Raw genomic sequence first — 19,710 nt, forward strand, 5'->3', positions numbered from 1 at the left:
GGAATGGGGCTCCAGCATTCTGTTTGCTTCTGTAGAAGGGTCCTGCCCCCAAACCTGACATGCCACTTTTCAGAGTTTCTGTTATTCATGAGCTTGTTCTAAAGAGCGTGCAACATTGCTTTTGAAAAACAGGATCAGCTGGGTGGAGTGCGGGGTCTCAGGGCAGCTTCTCTGTTTTGGGGGGTAATGACCATGCCTCTGGGTGTCCCTGCCCCCGTTCAGCCTGGTTCCTTCTCAGCACTGTTGCTGGCAGACCTGTGCCTCAGACAACTCAGAGTGTGCGGGAGAGCGGGGTTTCAGTGTGGCATCCTCTGTGGCATCCCCACCCTTGAGTCCAACAGCACTGCCCGTCCGCCCTGGAGATGCAGTGAGCCTGGAGCTCCAGGTCATGGGACTTGGAGCACATTTCATGCCTCTCTGAGCCTCAGTTTCTTCGTCTGTATCATGTGAATAGGAAGGTGTGAGGACCAGACAAGCCGGCGCCCTGTGTCCACACGGTCTGCGCCAGCCGCATTTTGCACTCTTGCTACCATGTCGGTGGTGCAATTGCTCAGAAAAGGTCTTAAATCTGAAGCCTCAGTTCCAGACTAAACTGGTTCTAGACTTTGGACACTCAGCGTCTTCATTTTATCTTTAAACAAGGGGCAGCTCCTACCAGCAATAATTCACTAGCAGAAGTTCCTTTCAACAGTTAGAACTGTCGGTTCTGTGTGGAAACAGTGGGTTTGGGAATTAGACAAACACATTGTTTCTGAGAAAACCACAGTCACTACAGCACATCTGAAGTCCTCAGAAAGGAGGCTGGTAAAGAAGGGCCGGGTGCCACGCTCTGCGGTTGGTTACTGCACCTGCTGAGCCGCCATCCCATGCCACGCCGGGCACTGAGGCCATGGGCTCTGCCTGGGCTGGGAGAGGCACGTGTGACCTCTAGGGACCCTGAGGCCCAGCAGGGACAGAGGAGTTCGAGCCTTCCCCAACTCTCTGAACTGGAGCCTTTGGTTTTTGAAAGCTCAGGCCACCCTCTCACAAACTCTGGCTGAGTACTGACGATATGGCACATGGCAGGATCGGGGCTCAAAAGCAGGGCCCAAACCGCAGCAGGTCTGAGCTGACTGCCAGGCAGAAGGCTGCCCGTCCTCACATGGCAGGGGACATGACGATGGCATCTCCCATGGAAGACTTGAGCTTGTACGTGCAGGTTGGGCAGGCTGGGCCCTTGGGCTGTGAGCATAGAAATGCTCCTTCCAGTCCACCGGGCGGAGGGAGGCCAGGCTGCAGCCCCAAAGCCACTATTGTCACTACCAGGACCCAGAGGAGGGACCAGCAGGAAAGGAGAGCCTCTTACAAACACATGCCAGGCTCTCAGGGCTTGGAGGCAGGTGCCAGCCACTTCAGGGCTCCAGAGCCTGTCAGAGACAGGTGAAGACAGTTGGCCTGGCAGAGGAAGGACTTTCCAACATAAGGATGCTTGGTGGGGGCCGGCCCCAGGCTGGGGGACTCTGCCAGGGGGGCTTCCTCCCAGCGGGGCTGTGGGTCTAGGGTCTTCCCTCTCTGAACACCCAGATTAATATCAGCCTGTTCCTCCCCTCAGAGTCGAATGGCAGAGAGCTTGCGCCTTTTTGACTCCATCTGCAACAACAACTGGTTCATCAACACCTCACTCATCCTCTTCCTGAACAAGAAGGACCTGCTGGCGGAGAAGATCCGGCGCATCCCGCTCACCGTCTGCTTCCCCGAGTACAAGGGCCAGAACACCTATGAGGAGGCCGCCGTCTACATCCAGCGGCAGTTTGAGGACCTGAACCGCAACAAGGAGACCAAGGAGATTTACTCTCACTTCACCTGTGCCACTGACACCAGTAACATCCAGTTTGTCTTTGACGCAGTGACAGATGTCATCATACAGAACAATCTCAAGTACATAGGCCTTTGCTGAGGAGCCAGGCCAACCCGCTTATCTGTGATGGAACCCCCGGGGTGTCACACCCCAATTCCACTTGTGCTAGGGAGACCCAGCCCAGGGGCAGAAAACAGGGGGCCTGAAGAGTCCTCCACCCCTCCTCCCTGCTGGCCCCCACATTTCCACAAACATAAATATATATGGATAGATTGCTAGGTAAGTAGACACACACACACACACACACACACACAGTCTGGAGACAGCCAAGTTCCCCAAAGCATTGAGGTCTCTTGAAGACTTGAAGAGCTGTCACCAAGTTCCCTACAAGCCCTTCCCCCTTTCCGATTTGGCCCCACTCTGCATGGCGGCCCCCCATGGGATGATGGGGAGAGGCAGCTGGGCCACCCGGAGTCATCAGCTCTGCCCTAGAATAGGAACCTTGCCACTGACCAGGAAGGAGGACCAGAGAGGGTCTGAGCCCCTTCCCTGCTGGACACACCCACCCCTGGTCTACTCAGTTCTGGAACCAGGGTGCGCAGCCAGACAACAGCACTAACCAGACCTCCAGCCACTCACAGCTCTTTTTAAACAGCTTAAATATGCAGCAAAAATCCATACAATAACATGAGTGGCATGATTTGTTTCCAATGAGGCCAGCTGGGTTCCAGCTTTTCTTCTACTCGTCTGATGTTTTATAAATCAAACCTGGTTTTTCTCTCTGACATTTTTTTTTTTTTTTTTTTTTTTTTGGCCAAACCTCGTGGTGTTTCGCAGAAAAACAAATACAGACAATTTCAAATGCAGTTGAGTATTCTTTTTTAAAATGCAGATTTTCAAAACCTATTTTTTTTTCAGGTGGTCCTTTTTGTGTCTGGCTTGCTGAGTGTAACAGTTGTTATCTGGATGAGTCTGTCCTTTGCTCCCGAGCGACACCGGGGCGACGGTCGCCCTGTGGCAGCCTCGTGGGGCAGCGTTGTACATACGCCTGTGCAGCGTCCTCTTGTCACTGGTGCGGTTTCTGCTTCGTTTTTATTTCAGAAAATAAATGTGATGTATTTAAAGAAGGTACTTCACCTAGGAGCGAATGAACAATAGCTATATGTCTTGGTACTTAAAGATTAAATTATCTGTGGCTTTGCAAGTAGAGGAAGGGAAGGCAAGAGACGGGGCCCTGGCCCCTACACCCTGCGCCTGAGGCTGAGAGCAGCTATGACTCCTGTGAAGGCTCAGCCAGTGTTGGAGCCTGAGGGAGGCCCTGCTGGGACCCCCAGCTCTGGCCCGTTCTGCCCTGGGGCCCATGGCACCTGCCACCGTGAGAGGACCTTGGCTGAGGGCCGGGTGTAAATATGAAACCCTGCTGCCGCTGAGAGGGAGGGCACCACCAGAGACCTTGGCAAATCTCTCTTCGCCTTTGTTCGGTACCCTTGTGCCCAAGGTCAGGGTGCAGAGTCGCAGCCAAGGACTTTAAGAGATGTACAGAGGGAAGAGGAGGTGGTATGGTATGAGAGTCAGAGATTGTCTACTTTAAGAAAATAAAATATCCTGAATAAGCCAAGCCTCCTTGCAGTGTGCTATGTGTGCAGGGCTGACATCTGGGAGGGTAGCTGGGGACACCTCCCCCCCTGAGGTTTATTTTTCTCTGTGTGACCCACCCCCACCCCCCCCGCCACACACACACATTTAGGTAAAAATTATCTTGAAACAAACATCAAGAAAGAACAACTCAAAAGAGGAAAGAACCTGCACAAGTGGGAGCCCTGCTAGTCCCATGTGTTCCAGGGGCCTAAGGTTTGGGGGTGATGAGGGCTCCTGCTGTCCCCGCGACCCTGTCCAGGCTGCACTGTCACTCAGACTCCTCAGACCCTAAAGACACCTGTGCCAGGGTCAGAGTTGCCTTCACTGAGCAGAAGAGGTGTCCGGAGAGCCGGAAGGGTGCCAACAACCCACAACACTGTAGGGTGGGCCCTGCAGGGTGTGGGAAGGAGGGGCCTCTGAAGGCCCATCGTTTGCTGATTTAGAGGCATCTCCCTGTGGTGGAAAGCACTAATGAGAAGTCAAGGAAGTTTGTTCAGCCTGCACCAGGCTCCTTACAAATTATTTAACATACACTACCAAGGTAGATTGTCTGCAGTGACCCATTTTATAGACGAGCAAAGGGGCCCAAGTTCAAGGTCAGGGAGTGGTGGAGACATCTTTCCCAGGAGGAGCAGAAGGGGATGATGTCTCCCAGGTCCTCACCTGGCTCTGCCCCTGATCACCCAGCACCTGGATGGGATGGGCAGGAGCCCATGGGGATCACAGAGCCACCCTTCACAAAGCCCTGGATGAGGGGCGGCAGACAGACGCGCACACGGGTGCACACACTCAGATCCCCGGCACGCAGACACACACACGCAAACCTCACTCTCTCCTCTTGCCCTGCCACCCCTGAGCCCACATGGGGATTCCCTTCACGCCTCCCCACGTCACCAAACAGCAAAAGCCCAAGGGGGCTCTTCTATAAGGAGAAATAACATGTGACTTATAATCATTGAGACTTATTTTGCGCTTTTAATGCCAACTGTGAAAAGAGCTGTAATCTCACTGTGAACATCTTTAACCTAAAAATACACAGCTAGAGGGAAATGGGAGGATCCTGCCTTCTCTCTGGAGGCGTTCAAGTACTGGAGGAGGCTGCCCTGGGCCAGTGTTCCTTCTGGCCCCCACCTGCCACTGCTCTGGTTCTTCCTCATGAGCCTGCTGAGGTGGCCCCTTCCCCATCCTCTAAGATCCCTCTGTCCCTCAGAGCTCAGCTCCCTGGGCACTGCAAGTCCCCTCCCTCCTGCATACCGCCCCTCGGTGCACCCACGCCGGGGCGAGGTGGGGAGAGGTGGGAGAGGTGTCTCTGCTGTCATCTCTGCTGCCTGACCCGTCCCTTCCTCCACGTGCCTGAGCAGCGCCCAGCAGGGGACACCATGCGCTGAGCTGAGCTGAAGATTCAGGAGGAAAGTGAGCTAAGGGGTCAGCAGGAGGGAGGTGAGAGAAGGCTAGAGTTGGTGGAGAGCCACCCGAAGGGCACAGGCTCTTCCTTGTGCAGAAGGAGCTGCTCTGACCCCACCTATGCAAGTGACTGACTCCTCCCAGGTCCGACCACCAGGGCCCAACGTACTCTCCGTGGACACCCTGCGGAGTGTGGGCTCCGTGGACGTTGTTTTCCTCCCCCGCAGCCTAAGAGGATGCAATGGGGCAATGATAGTGTCGCAATGCCCGCAGCGCCCCTCTGTGGCGGCTCGCGGCACAGCGGGCCCCTCCCTCTCCTGAGAAACGGAGGGTATTGATTCTATTCTACAGAAAAGAAAGCAGAGATCCTGAGCAGGGATGACTTCTTAACATCACACAGGGTGTAACGAGGGACCCACCTGGGCCTGGGTCCGCAGGGGCTCTGCCCCATCTATCCACACTCATCGGAGCCTACTCAAGGCCCTAGCCATTGAGGACTAAGGGGCCTGGGGTGTGGGTCCGGCTGGCAGGGCAGCAAGTGCGAGGGAGGGCGGCACTGCACCGTGAGAACGAGGGGCCGCGCCGAAGGTGGACAGCAGTCGGCTGCACCTGCCTCCCCAAGACATGAGCAGGCAGAGGCACCTCGGTGCTGAGGAGGTCCTCGGCCAGGTGCCCGCTGGTTATGCCCAGAGCATGTCCAGGGAGAACTAAGTGCCCCTGCCCCGCCCTGAGGCAGATGAGAAAGGAAAGACCCGCCCCTCTGGGGCAGCCACCCTGAGGGGACAGGGCCAGGAGGAGTGGAAAGGGTAGGGACTGCTCTGGGCCACCTCACCAGGCGGAAGCGAGAGGGCACCCTGTTTTGCTTCTACAGCAGCCACTCTGCCTACTTCCACTACTCCCATGGTTTCAGTTCCCCCCGGACACAGCCACCCCTGATTTCTCTCTTGATCCCGGATGGTATATGGCTCCAGGAATGTCCCCCATCAACTCAGAACTACCAGACACCTCTCCCTCTGTGTGCACTCCCTCCTCGGCCTTGCCCTGCTCCTATCTAAGGCCAAAGAGCCAGTCTCCACAGCAGAGGCTGAGCACATCCTCACGGTCTCCCTCCCCCCAGGGAGGGGCATCTGCCTCCACCTGTACAGTACCCCCAAACCCAGGCTGCACACAAAGGTCAGGACAGAGTGGTCCTTACAGCATACTGCTGTTAAAGCTGGGTCACAGCTCCAAGCTTGGCACAGGAGCAAGTGACGGGGAGAAGCCAGCCCAGACTCCCTCCTGGGTGTGCCAGCCAGGGCCCGAGGCCACCATCAGAGAGAGGGCCCAAGGGGGCCTGGGCATGGCCAGAGGGTCTGGTAGAGGGACACTTCCGGGGTCCCCCAGGCTATTCAGCCGCATACCAAAATCCAGTTACAGAAGAGTCCTTGCTTTCAGCATTGGAGCTGAACGCCTGGCCACAAAAGGGGACACGTTTCCTCCAGCATCGCCAGCAGGCACTCCGGGGAGCCTGGACTTGGAGCCTCTGCGTGGCATTTGCCTCTGCAGTCCTGGTTTCTCCTCACCTGAACCAGCTCCCCTCTGAGGCCTGAGATCACAGCGGAGCCCACAGTCCTGTGGCGCCCCTTGCTGGTCGCTTTGGGAAACCACACAGCCAGGCTCCGCCCAGCACCCAAACAGGAAAACCTTCACTCCCGCCATATCCCCAACACATTCGTCAAACAAACCAAGGGGTGAGTGAGTGAATTGCAGCGGGAAAGCAACTAGCAAGTGATCTTGACAAATGCGGCATAGAACTCACTAAACAACCAATACTTTTTGAGTGCCAGCCACATGCCAAGCACTTCACCGGGGGCAGAAGGTGCTTTCCAGTGTGGCCATGGACAGAAAACCCATACTAATGACTACCAGTACAAGAGCCTCACTAGTGGATTGTCCCAGCCAACCACGCAGGCACCAAGGCTACCTGTTGTTACGCATGCTCAGTGATGAAACTCAGGCTCCAGCGGGCTTTGCTACCGCCCAAGTCACCGCCCATCAGGGTGGAGCCACTGAAACAGGTGACCTCAGCCCACTCAGGGACCCCAGGAGAACACCCCCCAAGGGCACTGGCCTACCCAGAAGCCACAACACTCAGAGCCCACCCCACCCCCCAGATGTATCCTGGGACACCCACCTCACTGCATGTCTCCCTCCCTCCCTCCAGCTAGTGTTCCAGGCCCCCGTTCTGGACACATTACAGACAGTGAGCAGCACCCAAGAAATCCTGAGATAAAGGCAGAGGCTTACTTACGACCCAGGCCCTCGAGGAGGAGGCTTGTCAGGACCATAGCCTCCCACCCCCACCCCCGACTCCTCATGGTACACCCATCGTGTGTAGATTCCAGGAAAGTTTGCAGGGAGGAGATGCAGGGGGTGGGGCCTGCCCACCAGAACCCAGATTACCATAGAACTTTTGTAATTAGCACAGTGTTGGCCAGGCAAGGGCTGGACAAGAAGACCTCAAAACAGACAAATAAAAATCCATTCCAGAGAACTCCACAAGCTAAATGTAAAAAAGCAAAACTCTTACATTTTTAGAAGAAAATATGGCATATCTTCATGAGCTCTTAGCACCAAATTCTCTCAAACAGTGCCTCTCCCCCCAAAAGAAAAACACAGAAAGAAGATTAATGAAACTGATTGCTTTCAAATGAAAACTGCTGGACCAATGAGTGAACAAATAAACAATGAAAAGCCACACAACCAGCCTGGGAAATGGTATTTCCCATGTGTATAACCTACAAAAGGCTGGAACACAGGATAAAGGAAACACTCCTTCAAATCAATAAGAAATGGAAAAAAACAAATCAACAAATGGATTCGGGCTCCCAGGAGCACTGGGCAGGACAGGAGGCTGAGGCTGCGCCAGGCAGAGGAAAGAGACCCCTCCCCTGGTCACAGGAGACCACAAAGCGACACAACACTGATGCCACACAGCACCCCGTCAGGCTGCTGGCTCTGAGGCAGCTGGGTCTGTTGGGAAGCGCGTGTGACATCAGGCCATGCTGAAGGCCCGCGTCCTCCATGCCACGTGACACTGTCCTCCAGCTAAGCCCCTCAGCGCTGAGGAGCAGAAACAACTGGCATGCCTGCCAGCCAGGCAAGGTGAGTATATCGCATGCAAGTATCCATCAAACACCAGAAGCGCACGCCGCGTTTATCAGAATAAGATAGAGCCCCTGACACAACACATGTTAACTCAGAATTATAACGTTACATTTTTTTAAGTAGCATAGATACAGACAGCAAGATCCATTTACATAGAGTTTGAAAACATGCAAAGAAAGATCTATATCAAATTAAATCTGTGGTAAAATATGAGGATGTGCATTGGGGATATTGTCCCCAAATTATTGGTGTTTCCAGGGAGGGCAGCAGAGAGGGTGCTGAGCGGAGGAGGTTCACAGGGGGCTTGGACTATATCTTTCTTAAAGAAGAATCTCAAGCACATATGCAGTACAGTAGAATGTTAAGATTTAGCAATGCTGAGTGATGGTACCTGACGTTCATTATCATTGTCTCTCTACTTCTCTCAATGCTTTACAGGCTCCTCCTGCACAGGGCACACAGGGCTTGTCCCAAGCACTGGCTCCTCATAGAGACACCCCAACATCCCAGTGCCTCTCAACCATGGCCACACAGGAGAATCTGCCAACATCCTTGTAAGAAAAATGTGTGCAGATCTTCCTCCCCAGAGCCCCAGAGATGATCCTTCCAACAAGGAATAAGGGTGATCTTTTAAAAAGACCACCAGGGGGTTCTGCTGTCAAGCCTAGCATGCTCTCCCACAACCAGCACCCTCTCCCCAGCACTCGACTCCATTAGGCCTGCCTCGCTGCACCTGATCCTATTGCCATTCCTTCCTGGGACCTTAATTCAGGGAGCGCCAGCCCCTGGCCCTGAATGTTTATGGCGCACCTCTTGTGTGGTGCTGTGCTACGTGGTTGGTGAGCATCTTCTCAGGTGACCCTTGCTTCAGGCCTCAAGGTACGTATTATCCGCCTCATAATAGCCTGTCCAGGGGCACTCAGAGAATGAGGAGCAGGGCAGAGGGACCCCAGGTCTGTTTGACTCCTGCGCCTCAACATCTGTCTGTCCTCCTTAGGGCATTCCCAAGCCTGACATCATGCCTCTTTGAATGAGCTCCTCATTTCAAATGCTCATTGCATCATGTGATGGGTGACTGTCAATTTGACACAAATCTCTGTACTCGGGTGGCTGTTATCCTGGATTCTGGATCTAACTGGGGAGAGGGGTGAACATCAAGCCAGGAGGTAGTGGCCTTTGGGGGCTGGCCTTTTTAATCCTTAAAAGCGTGCTGTGGCACTTTATAGAAGAGGACATTCACAGGTTATTATCACCAGGTAGATGCAAATTAACACCAAAATGAGACACTACCACACACTCACCAAAATAGCTGATACAAAAAGACAAGAAATATCGACTGTGGGTGGGACTAGAGAGAACCTGGAACTCCCATCCGCTGCTGACGGAAGTGTAAATTGGTATAACTATTTTCAAAACCCATTTGTAATATCTTCTAAAGGTGGACGTCAACTTAACCTATGCCCCGTGGTTCTCCTCCTAGGTATATCTCAAAAGAAATGCATACAATGTTCACTGAAAGACATTTGTTTATAGCTGCTCTATTCTTACTAGCCATATACTAGAAACAATTCAAATGTCCAACGGCAACAGTGGGTCTAAACTATATTATTTAGTGCATAACTAAACTGTAATATAATGTGAATCCCACACTCCAGTGCAAATCAGCAAAACTCAGTAATACATAACGTACGTGGATCTCAGAGACAAATTGTTAAGCAAAAGAAGTTAGAAACACAATAGTACTGGCCATATGTTTCCACTTATGTAAAGTTTTAAAAGAGGCATAAACTGTGGTCTCATATGTCAAAGACCCCGCTTACCTCTGCGGAGGGTAGTAACCGGTCGGCGGCTGTGGGGAGTCTCTGGAGAGCCGGGGATACTCCACATGTGTCTTGGTCTGGGCAGTGGTTCTGTGCATATTTGCTTAGCACAATATAATCAAATATTCATGCATGATTGGTGCCTTTTTAATATGCATGTTTTACCCTAATTAAAGCATAATTTGTTAAAAATGTGCTCTAGACTCTGATCTGCAGCCCAGTACGCCCCTGAGCTAGAGAGGAGACTGAGGGGCCGTTGAGCGCGCACCGCGAGCCTACCTGAAGGCAGCTGGGCCAGGTGCTTGAATGCCAAGTGCACGTTCTCCTGGCAGGTGCTCTCGGTGTCGTTCAGCAAGAAGGACAGGGCGACGATGATGCCATGCTCCAAAAAGCCTTCTCTGGGGAAGAGAAGTCAGATTTAGAAACAACCGAGATCAAGCTTGGAGAGGACCAGGAAGAACCAAGTCAGTTGCCCTCCCTCACCCCGACCTGGATTCTGAACCCGCGCTGGCTGCTGCAGGCCACATCCTTCTGGCTTCTTGAGAGAAGACAAAGGCCAGAAGTGGACAACATATTATGGACACCCTCCAGGCCGTGAGAGCAGTGTGGCTTGGGCGGTGGTACAAAGAGCCACAGCTCTGCCCCTTCCTAGCTAGGACCCCAGCTCAGGTTCTTGGTGCCCTGGATGCTTCCTTTTACTCCTTGGAACCTCAGTCTTATTGTCTGTAAAATGGGGAAGAGGCGGCAGGTCCTGAACTGCCAAGGGAGTGACAGCCTCTCTCCCCGCCCAGCATCGGTGCTCCAGGGGTGTGAGCCACTCACTGCCCCTCCCTCTCTTCCCAGCTGAGTTGCCTCCAGACCTGTGTATGCCTATTATCCTTGTTGTTATAATTATATAAATTAATTAAATATTAGGTAAGCCAATTAGAGAAGAGTTTTTTTAATTTCCTTGTGGAAAGACTCCAAAGTGATTCTCTAAAAAGAAAAAAAGTGGGATGTTTGCAAAAGACTCTACAAAGCTTTTGTATACAATTACTTCATTAATGTCTGAGTTCTTGCTCTACTTTAAAGAAACCAAAGCTGCAAATGAGATGAAGTTACAGGTGAGGTTTAAGCCCAAAAGATGACAGGAAACACCCATCAGTGGGCCCTCATCCAAGAGAAGGCCTGGGAGGCACACAGGGATCAGTGAATGCCTGCCTGTTCGTGTTGAGTTAAAATGGACTGTTTAAAGGGAATGCACAGTTTCTCTGATTCCTGGCTTTTCAGGTTAACTAACTGCTATCCAATCTCACTGTCGAGAGGATTTCTGAGGTCACGTCTCTCAGGGCCGGGGGCACAAATGAGTGAGAACTCAGTGTAAGGCCCTTGCCCAGTGCCCAGCACACAAGAAGTGCCCAACCAAGCTGCCCTGCCGCACTGGCCAGAACTGGACCATATGGGGAGTTCTGAGTCGTTCTTGGAGAAGAAAATAGCAGTGGGACACCCAAGTGGAAGGGGTCTTCCCTGACTACCAGGGGAGAGGTGTCTGAGCCTCTTCAGTCAGCACCCAGCCACCCACCCTGAGTCACTTCTGCTTTGTGGACCTGCTGTGTCTGTCATTAGGACATCTGCCTCAATCACCAGCAGGCAAGCAAGAGGCAGGCAGGGGAGCCAGGCTGCCCGGAGGCGCTACTATGTGTGGGCCGTCATGCAGACTAACTCCTAAAGGTGACAAGATGCCAAGCCCCAGGCTTCCACCCTGATCCCCCTGCCTGTCACTACTTGTGTGGGTACAGAGGGCAGAGGGTTTCAACATGGCCAGTTACTTGGCATTGGACGGGCTCTGAGAGCTTCTGGCTTTAGCTATAAGGTGACCACTGAACCCCGGGAGAACTTCAGAAGTTGATCCAGTTAGTTTTGGCCCTTTGCATTCTTTGTCCAACGGGGCGTGGTGGAGTGAGCCAGGGTTTTGGAGTCCTGGATGCTGATCACATGAGCTGCCCTGCTTGGGCCACTGTGAGGGACAGTGGAGCACACTGAAGAACACCTGCAGCCAGGACGCATCAGATCAGTGACCCCACCCCAATAACGTGGCCACAGCTGGGAAACCTCCTTCCCCTGCCCAGACCTCCTAGTGCAATAAGCAAACCTACCACCACCTTCACTGGGCTGATAGTTTCCTGATAATTGCCCAGGTTGAAGCATCTCTCCTCTCAGCGTCCATCTCCCCTCACTGGGGTCACTACCTAATGTCCCCCCATTTCAGGTCCAAAAGAGAAAAGAGGAGCAAGAAGAATGAAAGATGCTTAGCTTCTCTGTGCCCCTAAGGCGTTAAAGTACTGACACTAGGTGTGTCACAGATCAGCACGGTGACTTCACCCAGAGTCTTGCCAGGACACAGAGCAGGAAAGGGAGGGGTACCTGTCCCCTAGGCCAGGGGTCCCACCTGCACCACAGCTCTAGCCCCTTTTTGGTGCATGTGAATTTGCAGCTTTGGTTTCTCTAAAGTAGAGCAAGAATTCAAAGACATTAATGAAGGAATCTGCATGCTAAAACCTGCCAGAACTTTATTTTATTTCATTTTTTACCCTCATCCAAGGACATTTTTTTCCCCATTGCTTTTACAGAAAGAGGAAGGGAGGAAGGGAGAGAGAAAAACATCTGTGAGAGAGAAGCATCAATTGGTTGCCTCTTGTACGCACCTGGACCAGGGATCAGCTCTAGGACCAGGAACCGTGCAGGTCCGGACAGTGGGTCACACATACCTGCCCCCGTACTGGGGACTGAACCTGAAACCTGAGTAACTGCCCAGACATGAATCAAACCTGCAACCCTTTGGCTATGGGACAACGCTCCAACCAACTGAGCCACACTGGCCAGAGCACCTGCCAGAATCTTTTACAATCATGAAACTTTTTAAAAAGTAACTCACTTTTGAGACTCACTGTGGCACCACCTCCCCATCTGCACCCCATTCCTAGTGATTGCACACGGGGCCTGAGAGGAGTCGGGGGACTGGGAAGTCAAAGGACTAAGGGACTAGGGTGGCCATCGGGAGATGGCCCTGAGCAAGTGGGTCTGTGAATTCAGAGACTGTGGGAGAGGGAGGCAGCAGTCCCCAGAGGAAGGAGCGGCCGCCCAGACCTACGTGGGGCAGATATTTCCGAGGTGCCCCCAGGCTGAGCACCTCGTGTGTTATTATTAACTCATTCAACCCCTGGCCCACGAGCAGGTGCAGAAGAGGCCACTGGGGCACTGACGTTTGGGGAGAGACAGGACTGAAAGACCTTCAGTTCTGTGAGATGCCCTGATACCCCTGATAGGATGCAGAGCTTCTCTGAAGGGGCATCTGTTGTTACAACAAACATGTTCCTGTGCTGTCCTCCATTGTCACTATTACCACCACTTTTCCTCCTTCGTTGCTGGGCCGTGCATACCGGGCAGCGGTCCGTGGCAGGGCTTGGGGGTTCTTTGGGGTTTTTGGACCTGCTTTTAATACAAAGTAAAACTAGTGATTCCAGGTCAAGAGGGTAAACTGAACTGTTGTGGGAAAGCACCTCCCATGGCCCCCCACACAAACTGACTCCTAACCAAAATGCTCGATGAACCACTTTTTAAGTGTAAAATTTGAAGCTGTGCTTACACAGGAAAGGGACATTTCCAGGTGCCAGAAACCTAGAAGAACTTCAGCATTGTGAGCAGAGGTTGAAGCGACCAGCCCAGACAAGGTGTGCACTTTCAGGCTGGTGTCTTAACACCTGCATGGAAACAGGAGCCAAAGCCATAGGCCCTGCCAGGGTCTGAGAGAGAGAATTGGGCTCCCCATAAAGAGCCAAGAAAAGGCTGGGCCCTGGCCAGGTAGCTCAACTGATCAGAGCATCATCCCAATACGCCAAGGTTGTGGGTTCGATCCCCAGTAAGGGCACATGCAAGACTCAAACAATGAATGCATAAATAAGTGGAACAACAAATCTCTCTCTCTTTCTCTCTTTCTCTCTCTCTCTGCTCTAAAATCAATAAAAAATATTTTTTTATTTTAAAAAAGAAAAGGCTAAATTGTTGCAGGTATGGGACCTGAACTTTCTTTCCACCTTCAAAGGGAAAAGCTCAGACTAGGAAACTGACATAAAAATGGGTCTGAAACAAAGGGCTCCATTAGGCCTCCACAGAGGCAACTAAAACCACCCCACTGAAGGCTGTTCTGGCCAAACGGAATTCCCCCCAAAGAACTGTGCTACACACAAAAATTCAGAGCACTCAAGATCATTCAAAGGCATGCCACCCAGGGGTGGGATGTAGATGCAAAACCTGACATTGGTTTCCAGAAACAGCAGCCCACCTGCCCACGTTATGCGTCGCCATGACAGACAGCACCTCAGTGGCCTTGATCCGCACCATGTGGTTGGTATCCTTCAGCACAGCTTTCATGCTTTCCAGGCAGCCTGTGAGGAGAAAAACCTTTGGACGTTCAGTCTCAAAATTCAACTAACCCAGAAGTCAACAGGTAAGCCAACGTCAGGCAGCAGAGATTACCACAGGTTTTGCTGCCTTTGGGGCGTGGGGGCATCGTGTCCATTAGGAAGCATTTCAGAGTCATTGCAGGGGACTCTGTGTGCGCACACTAGGGACCATTGCATCCAACACCCTCCTGAATCTCCCTGCACGCTTCCTACCAGTGCCTTCCTCTCTCACAGTCCACCATGGGGTTAAGAAAATGGGCTTTGCATTTGGAGAGACCAGGATCCAATTCCAACTCTGTCCCCAACCAGTCATGTACCTTGAATGGGTTACACCTAGGGACACCAAACTGAGCTCACAAAAATCCTGCTTTGTTTATGTATCAGGCCACCCTAACCTCACACCCCTTCTTTGCACCTCAGTTTTCTTACCTATGGGTTGAGAATGCTCCTTCCCTCTCAGGGCAGGTGCTATGAGGACTATGATAACATGAGCACTGTATGTGGGGTGCTGCTGGCCCAGAGTCAGGCTTTTTAAAGAGCACCCCTTATTACGGAAGCTCCACCAGGGCTTCGAGGCCATGCTACGACCACCGCTGCCTCTGATATGAAATCAACCCTTCAGCTAAGGCTGGAGGGAGAAGCGGCCATTCACTCCTCATGTGCCTGATCTGGAAAAGGTGTGGCCACACCACTTAAATCACCTCCACTTTTCTTATGGTAGTTAGGAGAGTGGGAAATGAGGGACAGAGGTCCCAGATGCCATGTGATTTCAATAAAGCATGTGCCTCTCTTTTGTGGCAGCCTGTGGATGAGACAGATAGACAGGGCCATTTGGTGGATTTGTGGCCACCTGGTTGAGCCCTAGCAGAGAGGGCTGGTGTGTGGCTTTGGCGCGGCTGCTAGGGGTGTCCTGCAAGGACTGACTGACCAGCTGGGAGGGATGCTGTAAAGGGACCAGGCCACCTCAGCTCCTCCCACCTCCAGGTACTCTGTGTCTGTCCATCCAAATCCTAATCACGGTCACGCGGGCTCTGTGACACTCTCACCTATGCTGATGGCCACATAGACATGCTCGGGATCGTGCATGAGGTCACACAGAGCCATGAGGGCTTTCTGCCTCGTCAGCAGGTCCTCCGACTGCAGCTCCTCATTCAGCTTGGGCAGAGCCCAGCAGCCATAGGCAATGGCCGACTGGCTGGGGTTGATGTTGGGGGGTTGGTACATAGAGATCCAGGTGTGGGCCATCTTTCCACACCTGCAGAAGGTGACTCTGTAGGTTTCAGAATGGAGCTCTGCAGAAACCACTGATTAAAAGAATGCAAAATGTTGTTATTATTACTACCGTGATTTAGAGGCTAACTCATTTGATCCTCAAAACTGTAAGCATAACTAGGTGGTTATTTTACAGTCACTGAGGCTGACAGCGATGAAGGAGTCTACACAAGGTCACAGGGAAGGTAAGTAGCAGCCCAAACTGCACACTCCAGAAGAAGTCCCCCACACTTCACTAATACGGTCACTAATTTAGTGCGTATCTTGTGCCAGATATGCCCAGTACTTAAATCAAGTACCCCAGAAGAAGAGGACTTGTATTATCCTCATTTGACAAAGGTAGAAGTTGAGTTTTAGGGACAAGGAACTTGCAGGAGCAAATAGAACTGATAAGGCCAGGAGCCAATGTTCAAATCAGGGTCCAGCTCATAACTCATCAGGGATCCATATTTGGGTGCTTCTGACACATCCACAAAAGAGGGATTCAGAAGGAATTAAGGTTAAAAGGTGAGTTATTTTTATTACACACACACACACACACACACACACACACACACACACTTTGAGCAACTACAGGCAGTGTGGTTTAGTATTAAAAATGGCCTCCAGACTCAGGCCATGGGTGGCCCTTGACAATTTCTTCCTCTATCCATATCTTTCTGCAGCTGCAAAAGGGACTTGATAATAGCACCTCCATTCCTCCCTCCCAGAGCCTGGCACACCAGGGCTCCAGATACGTTGGCTGTGGTTATTATTATGGTGGCGGTTTTTGCTGCCAGGGTTTAGTGGCAGTGACAGGTCCCAGCCCTGTAGGATTCGACTCCAGTTAAAGAAGTGAGCTGAACTCTGATTCTGGGCAGGTGATTAGGGGAGGCTGCCGGCCAGGCTGGGAGAAACGCGGCCATTTCCGATTTGGGCTCTCCTTGCAGGGAACGGTGGGCAGGGGCCTGCCCTCCTCTAAGAGGCAAGGGCTGAATGAGTCTAGCCGTGGATGAGAGAGCCTTGGGTTAGGGCAGGACCCGTGTGAGCCAGACTGGATGGTTCTGGAGGGCCCCCTGTCTTGGGACCCTGTCGGCTTGCCGCCCGCTCACCTGCCTCAGCTTGCGCAGTCCCTGTAGTGCACACCCGTTGCCAGGCGACCCGGTTGCCAGGCGACTCCGGTGGCGTCCGGCCTCGCTCGGCACGCTTGGCGCCCACCGCGCAGGCGCCAACAGCCCCGGGCTGGGGCCGGCCGTAAAGAGGGGACAATGATACTTTACTGAGTTACTCTGGGGACCAAAGGCGGCTCAGCTCTGTTCCTGACACAGAAGGGTAGGGAAATGAATATGTACGTCTTTAATCCTCAGCGTAACCCCGTGGAGGGATAACATTATCCAGTTTACAGAGAGGAACCTCAGAGGTTTTTGAGTAGCTTGCCAAAATCACACAGGCCAGATCCCAGGACTGCCTAACCCTGACCCATCCTCCTTGCTTTGCAGGCTCATTGCCTGGTAATGACACAGATCGGCCCCTGCAGTGAACCCAACACACCGCGGACTGGAGCGATTGTGCTCAAACACAAGTCAGACCCAGCTATCACCTGCATAAAACCCTCCATGGCTCCCCAGTGGCCCTAGGACAGAGTCTAGACTTCTAGTCTGTCACCCAAGACCCTGGCTGATGGCCTCCTCCAGCCATGCTCGACTCTCTTAATCCCCCAAATGGCCAACTCTTTCCTGCAGCCTGGGCTGCTTGTAACATTAACCACCTCTTTGTCCTTCAGGGCACAATTTGGTGGACACTGTCTCCATGATACCAATCTCCTCCCCAACTCCAAGTTGCTAAATGATGCTATAGCTTAACTACTCAAGGCACACTTCCTTTCCCTAATTCTCCATTTACTTCTCAGTTTCCCCCAGCGGACTCCAATATCCTTGAGGGTGGCGGCTATGTCAGTCCTGTTTACTTGCCTCCCCAATGCCAGCAATATACCAGGCGGCTTTGAGTAAGTGTAGAATAAATGAGTGGGTAATGGACTTGAATCAAGCTTTATACTAATCTACAAAGCACTTTCACCATCTTGTGTGATTCTCACAACAAAGTAGATAGTCCATTTTATAGCTTAGTAAACTGAGGCATAGGAGGAGGTAGAGCCCTAGGCCTGGGCTTGTAGCAGTGAAACTCACTAAAAAAGGCACCAAGCATCAGCCTCCGGTACACTTATCTTTGAAAATGAATATAATTGACTTAAGGATCCCATATTGTGATGTAGAGATCTGACTCCTACTGCTGTCCTTCAAAGGACAAAGCCTTGAAGGCTCCCTAACCCTAGCTTTTTAAGGAAGGTGGTATGGAAAGCTCTGGGCTGGGAGTCAGGAAATCTGGGTTCTGATTCTAGTTCTAACTCACTAGGCAAATCTTTTTGATTGTGTGAGCCTCAGTTTCCTTGTTTGTGAAATGGGAAGCTGAATGAAATAGATTCTCAAAGCTGGGAACCCTGGGCCTCTCAGAATCTGGGTATACAGTTGTTTTTTTAAATTACCCTTCAATTTTATCATTTTTCAATCTCCTTTTAATTTTTTAAATATACATATAACATCCTGTGTAGCATGTTAATTTGTAAAAAATAAAAATGTAATAACCACCTGTTTATTTACCACCAGAACATTATCGATGCCTGTGTTCTCTTCCCCTTTCCCATATCCCACCCTCCACTCCAAAGCTAACTAGTGTCTCATTTTTGTGTTACAGAACGCCTCTGGGGGCATGTAGCCCCACATGCCTCACTCTCTAAACAGAAGCTAGCTCACAAGAGCTCAGTGGCTTGGGTCAGCTTTGAAACAGCCATTAATTACAGGAATTAATTTTGTCGCATGAGCATAGAAGCCACGCATATGGTATTCAGATACCATTAGATTCAGAACAATGTAGATTAAGGTCCCTAAATGGAAGGTATGTCCATCACTTGCCACTGCAGGGTGCTAGACTCCAGTCAAATACCAATATTACAGCAAGAGTTCTTATGCCATGATTATAGAAAGGAGGTGGTGTCTGCAGGAAAGAGTGGAAGGAGGGAAGCACATCAAAGTATACTAGAGATGACCTGGAAGGGCCAGAGATGGGGGACATGATTATGTTCTGTGTTCCAAATTATTTACTTTCAATAGCAATATACATGTAGAGAAAAATCCAAAAAGTATAAAAGAAAAATGTCTCCCTTGGTCCCCAGAACAAGTTGTCCACATGTGTGGCAACCACTGGTATCTTTCCAGAGGTAAGCTAAACTTGTATAAGTAAATATGATTTATTTACTTTTTAATGTTGTGGCAGCATACTTCAAACACTGTTCTCCACCTTCTTTTTTAATTTAATATTTGTTCACTCACTTAGCATTCACTAAGTGTCTGCTATGTGTAGGCTCCGTTCAGCCAAACTGATACATCAGTGAGCTAAACACAAAAAACCCTGTTGTCATTGCTCTCGATGGAAGGAGATGCACAATCAACACTAACAAAAAGTACATTAGAAAACAGTAAATGCCTGGAGAAACAGAGCAGAATAAGGAGCTGGGAAGATGCTGCAATTGTAAACAGGATGCTTAGGGAAAGCCTCATCTGGAGGTGACATCTGAGCAAACTTTCAGAAGATGAGGAAAGGGGGCAATATGAATGAATACCCGGAAAAAGAGCGTTCCAGACCCAGGGAACAGCCAGTGCTAACACCGTGTGCTTGGCCTGTTAGAGGAACAGCGGTAAGGATGCCACTGGAGCAAGCGGGGGATGGGATGGAGAAGGGTGGTAAGTATTAGGAGATGAAGTAAAAAGAGGAAATGGGACCAAGGCAAATCACAAAGGGCCTCTTAAATCATTATAAACACTTCATTAATCTGGGAGCCATGAGGAGGTATTAAAGGGTTTGAAGCCAAGGATGGACATGATCCAATCCATGTTTTAACAGGATATCCTGCTGAACTGGAAATAGAATAGGGGCAAGGCTGGAAGCAGGAAGATCAGTTAAGGGGACTGAAGATGACGGCTTGGACCAGGGTGATGCCAATGGAAGTGGGAGGAAGATAGAGAATACTGTACTGGGCAAATTTTCAGGGTAAAATCTATAGAATTTACTGATACATGAGATATGGGATGTGAGAGAAAGGAGTCAAGGGATCTTA

General features: G+C 51.3%; 2 protein-coding genes across 2 annotated transcripts in view; one reads left to right on the forward strand and one right to left on the reverse strand.

Annotated features, from left to right (window-relative positions):
* Positions 1-2,703, forward strand: part of GNAZ (G protein subunit alpha z) — a 45,551-nt gene extending 42,848 nt beyond the window's left edge. Inside the window, exon 3 of the mRNA XM_090291683.1 lies at positions 1,592-2,703. Coding sequence (XP_090147809.1) covers positions 1,592-1,936 — 345 coding nt within the window. The 3' untranslated portion in view covers positions 1,937-2,703. The remainder of the gene's footprint in view (positions 1-1,591) is intronic.
* The window catches only part of RSPH14 (radial spoke head 14 homolog), a 69,235-nt gene extending 52,536 nt beyond the window's left edge, over positions 1-16,699 (reverse strand). Inside the window, exons 1-4 of the mRNA XM_090291821.1 lie at positions 16,652-16,699; positions 15,335-15,592; positions 14,168-14,270; positions 10,126-10,244 (exon numbers count right to left, since the gene is read on the reverse strand). Of these exons, the coding sequence (XP_090147947.1) occupies positions 10,126-10,244; positions 14,168-14,270; positions 15,335-15,533 (421 nt within the window). The 5' untranslated portion in view covers positions 15,534-15,592; positions 16,652-16,699. The remainder of the gene's footprint in view (positions 1-10,125; positions 10,245-14,167; positions 14,271-15,334; positions 15,593-16,651) is intronic.
* Positions 16,700-19,710: the final 3,011 nt, after the last annotated feature.

This window comes from Furipterus horrens, unplaced genomic scaffold (genome assembly GCF_987537825.1).
Source record: "Furipterus horrens unplaced genomic scaffold, mFurHor1.1.pri manual_scaffold_11, whole genome shotgun sequence".
In the NCBI taxonomy this organism is placed as follows: Eukaryota; Metazoa; Chordata; class Mammalia; order Chiroptera; family Furipteridae; genus Furipterus; species Furipterus horrens.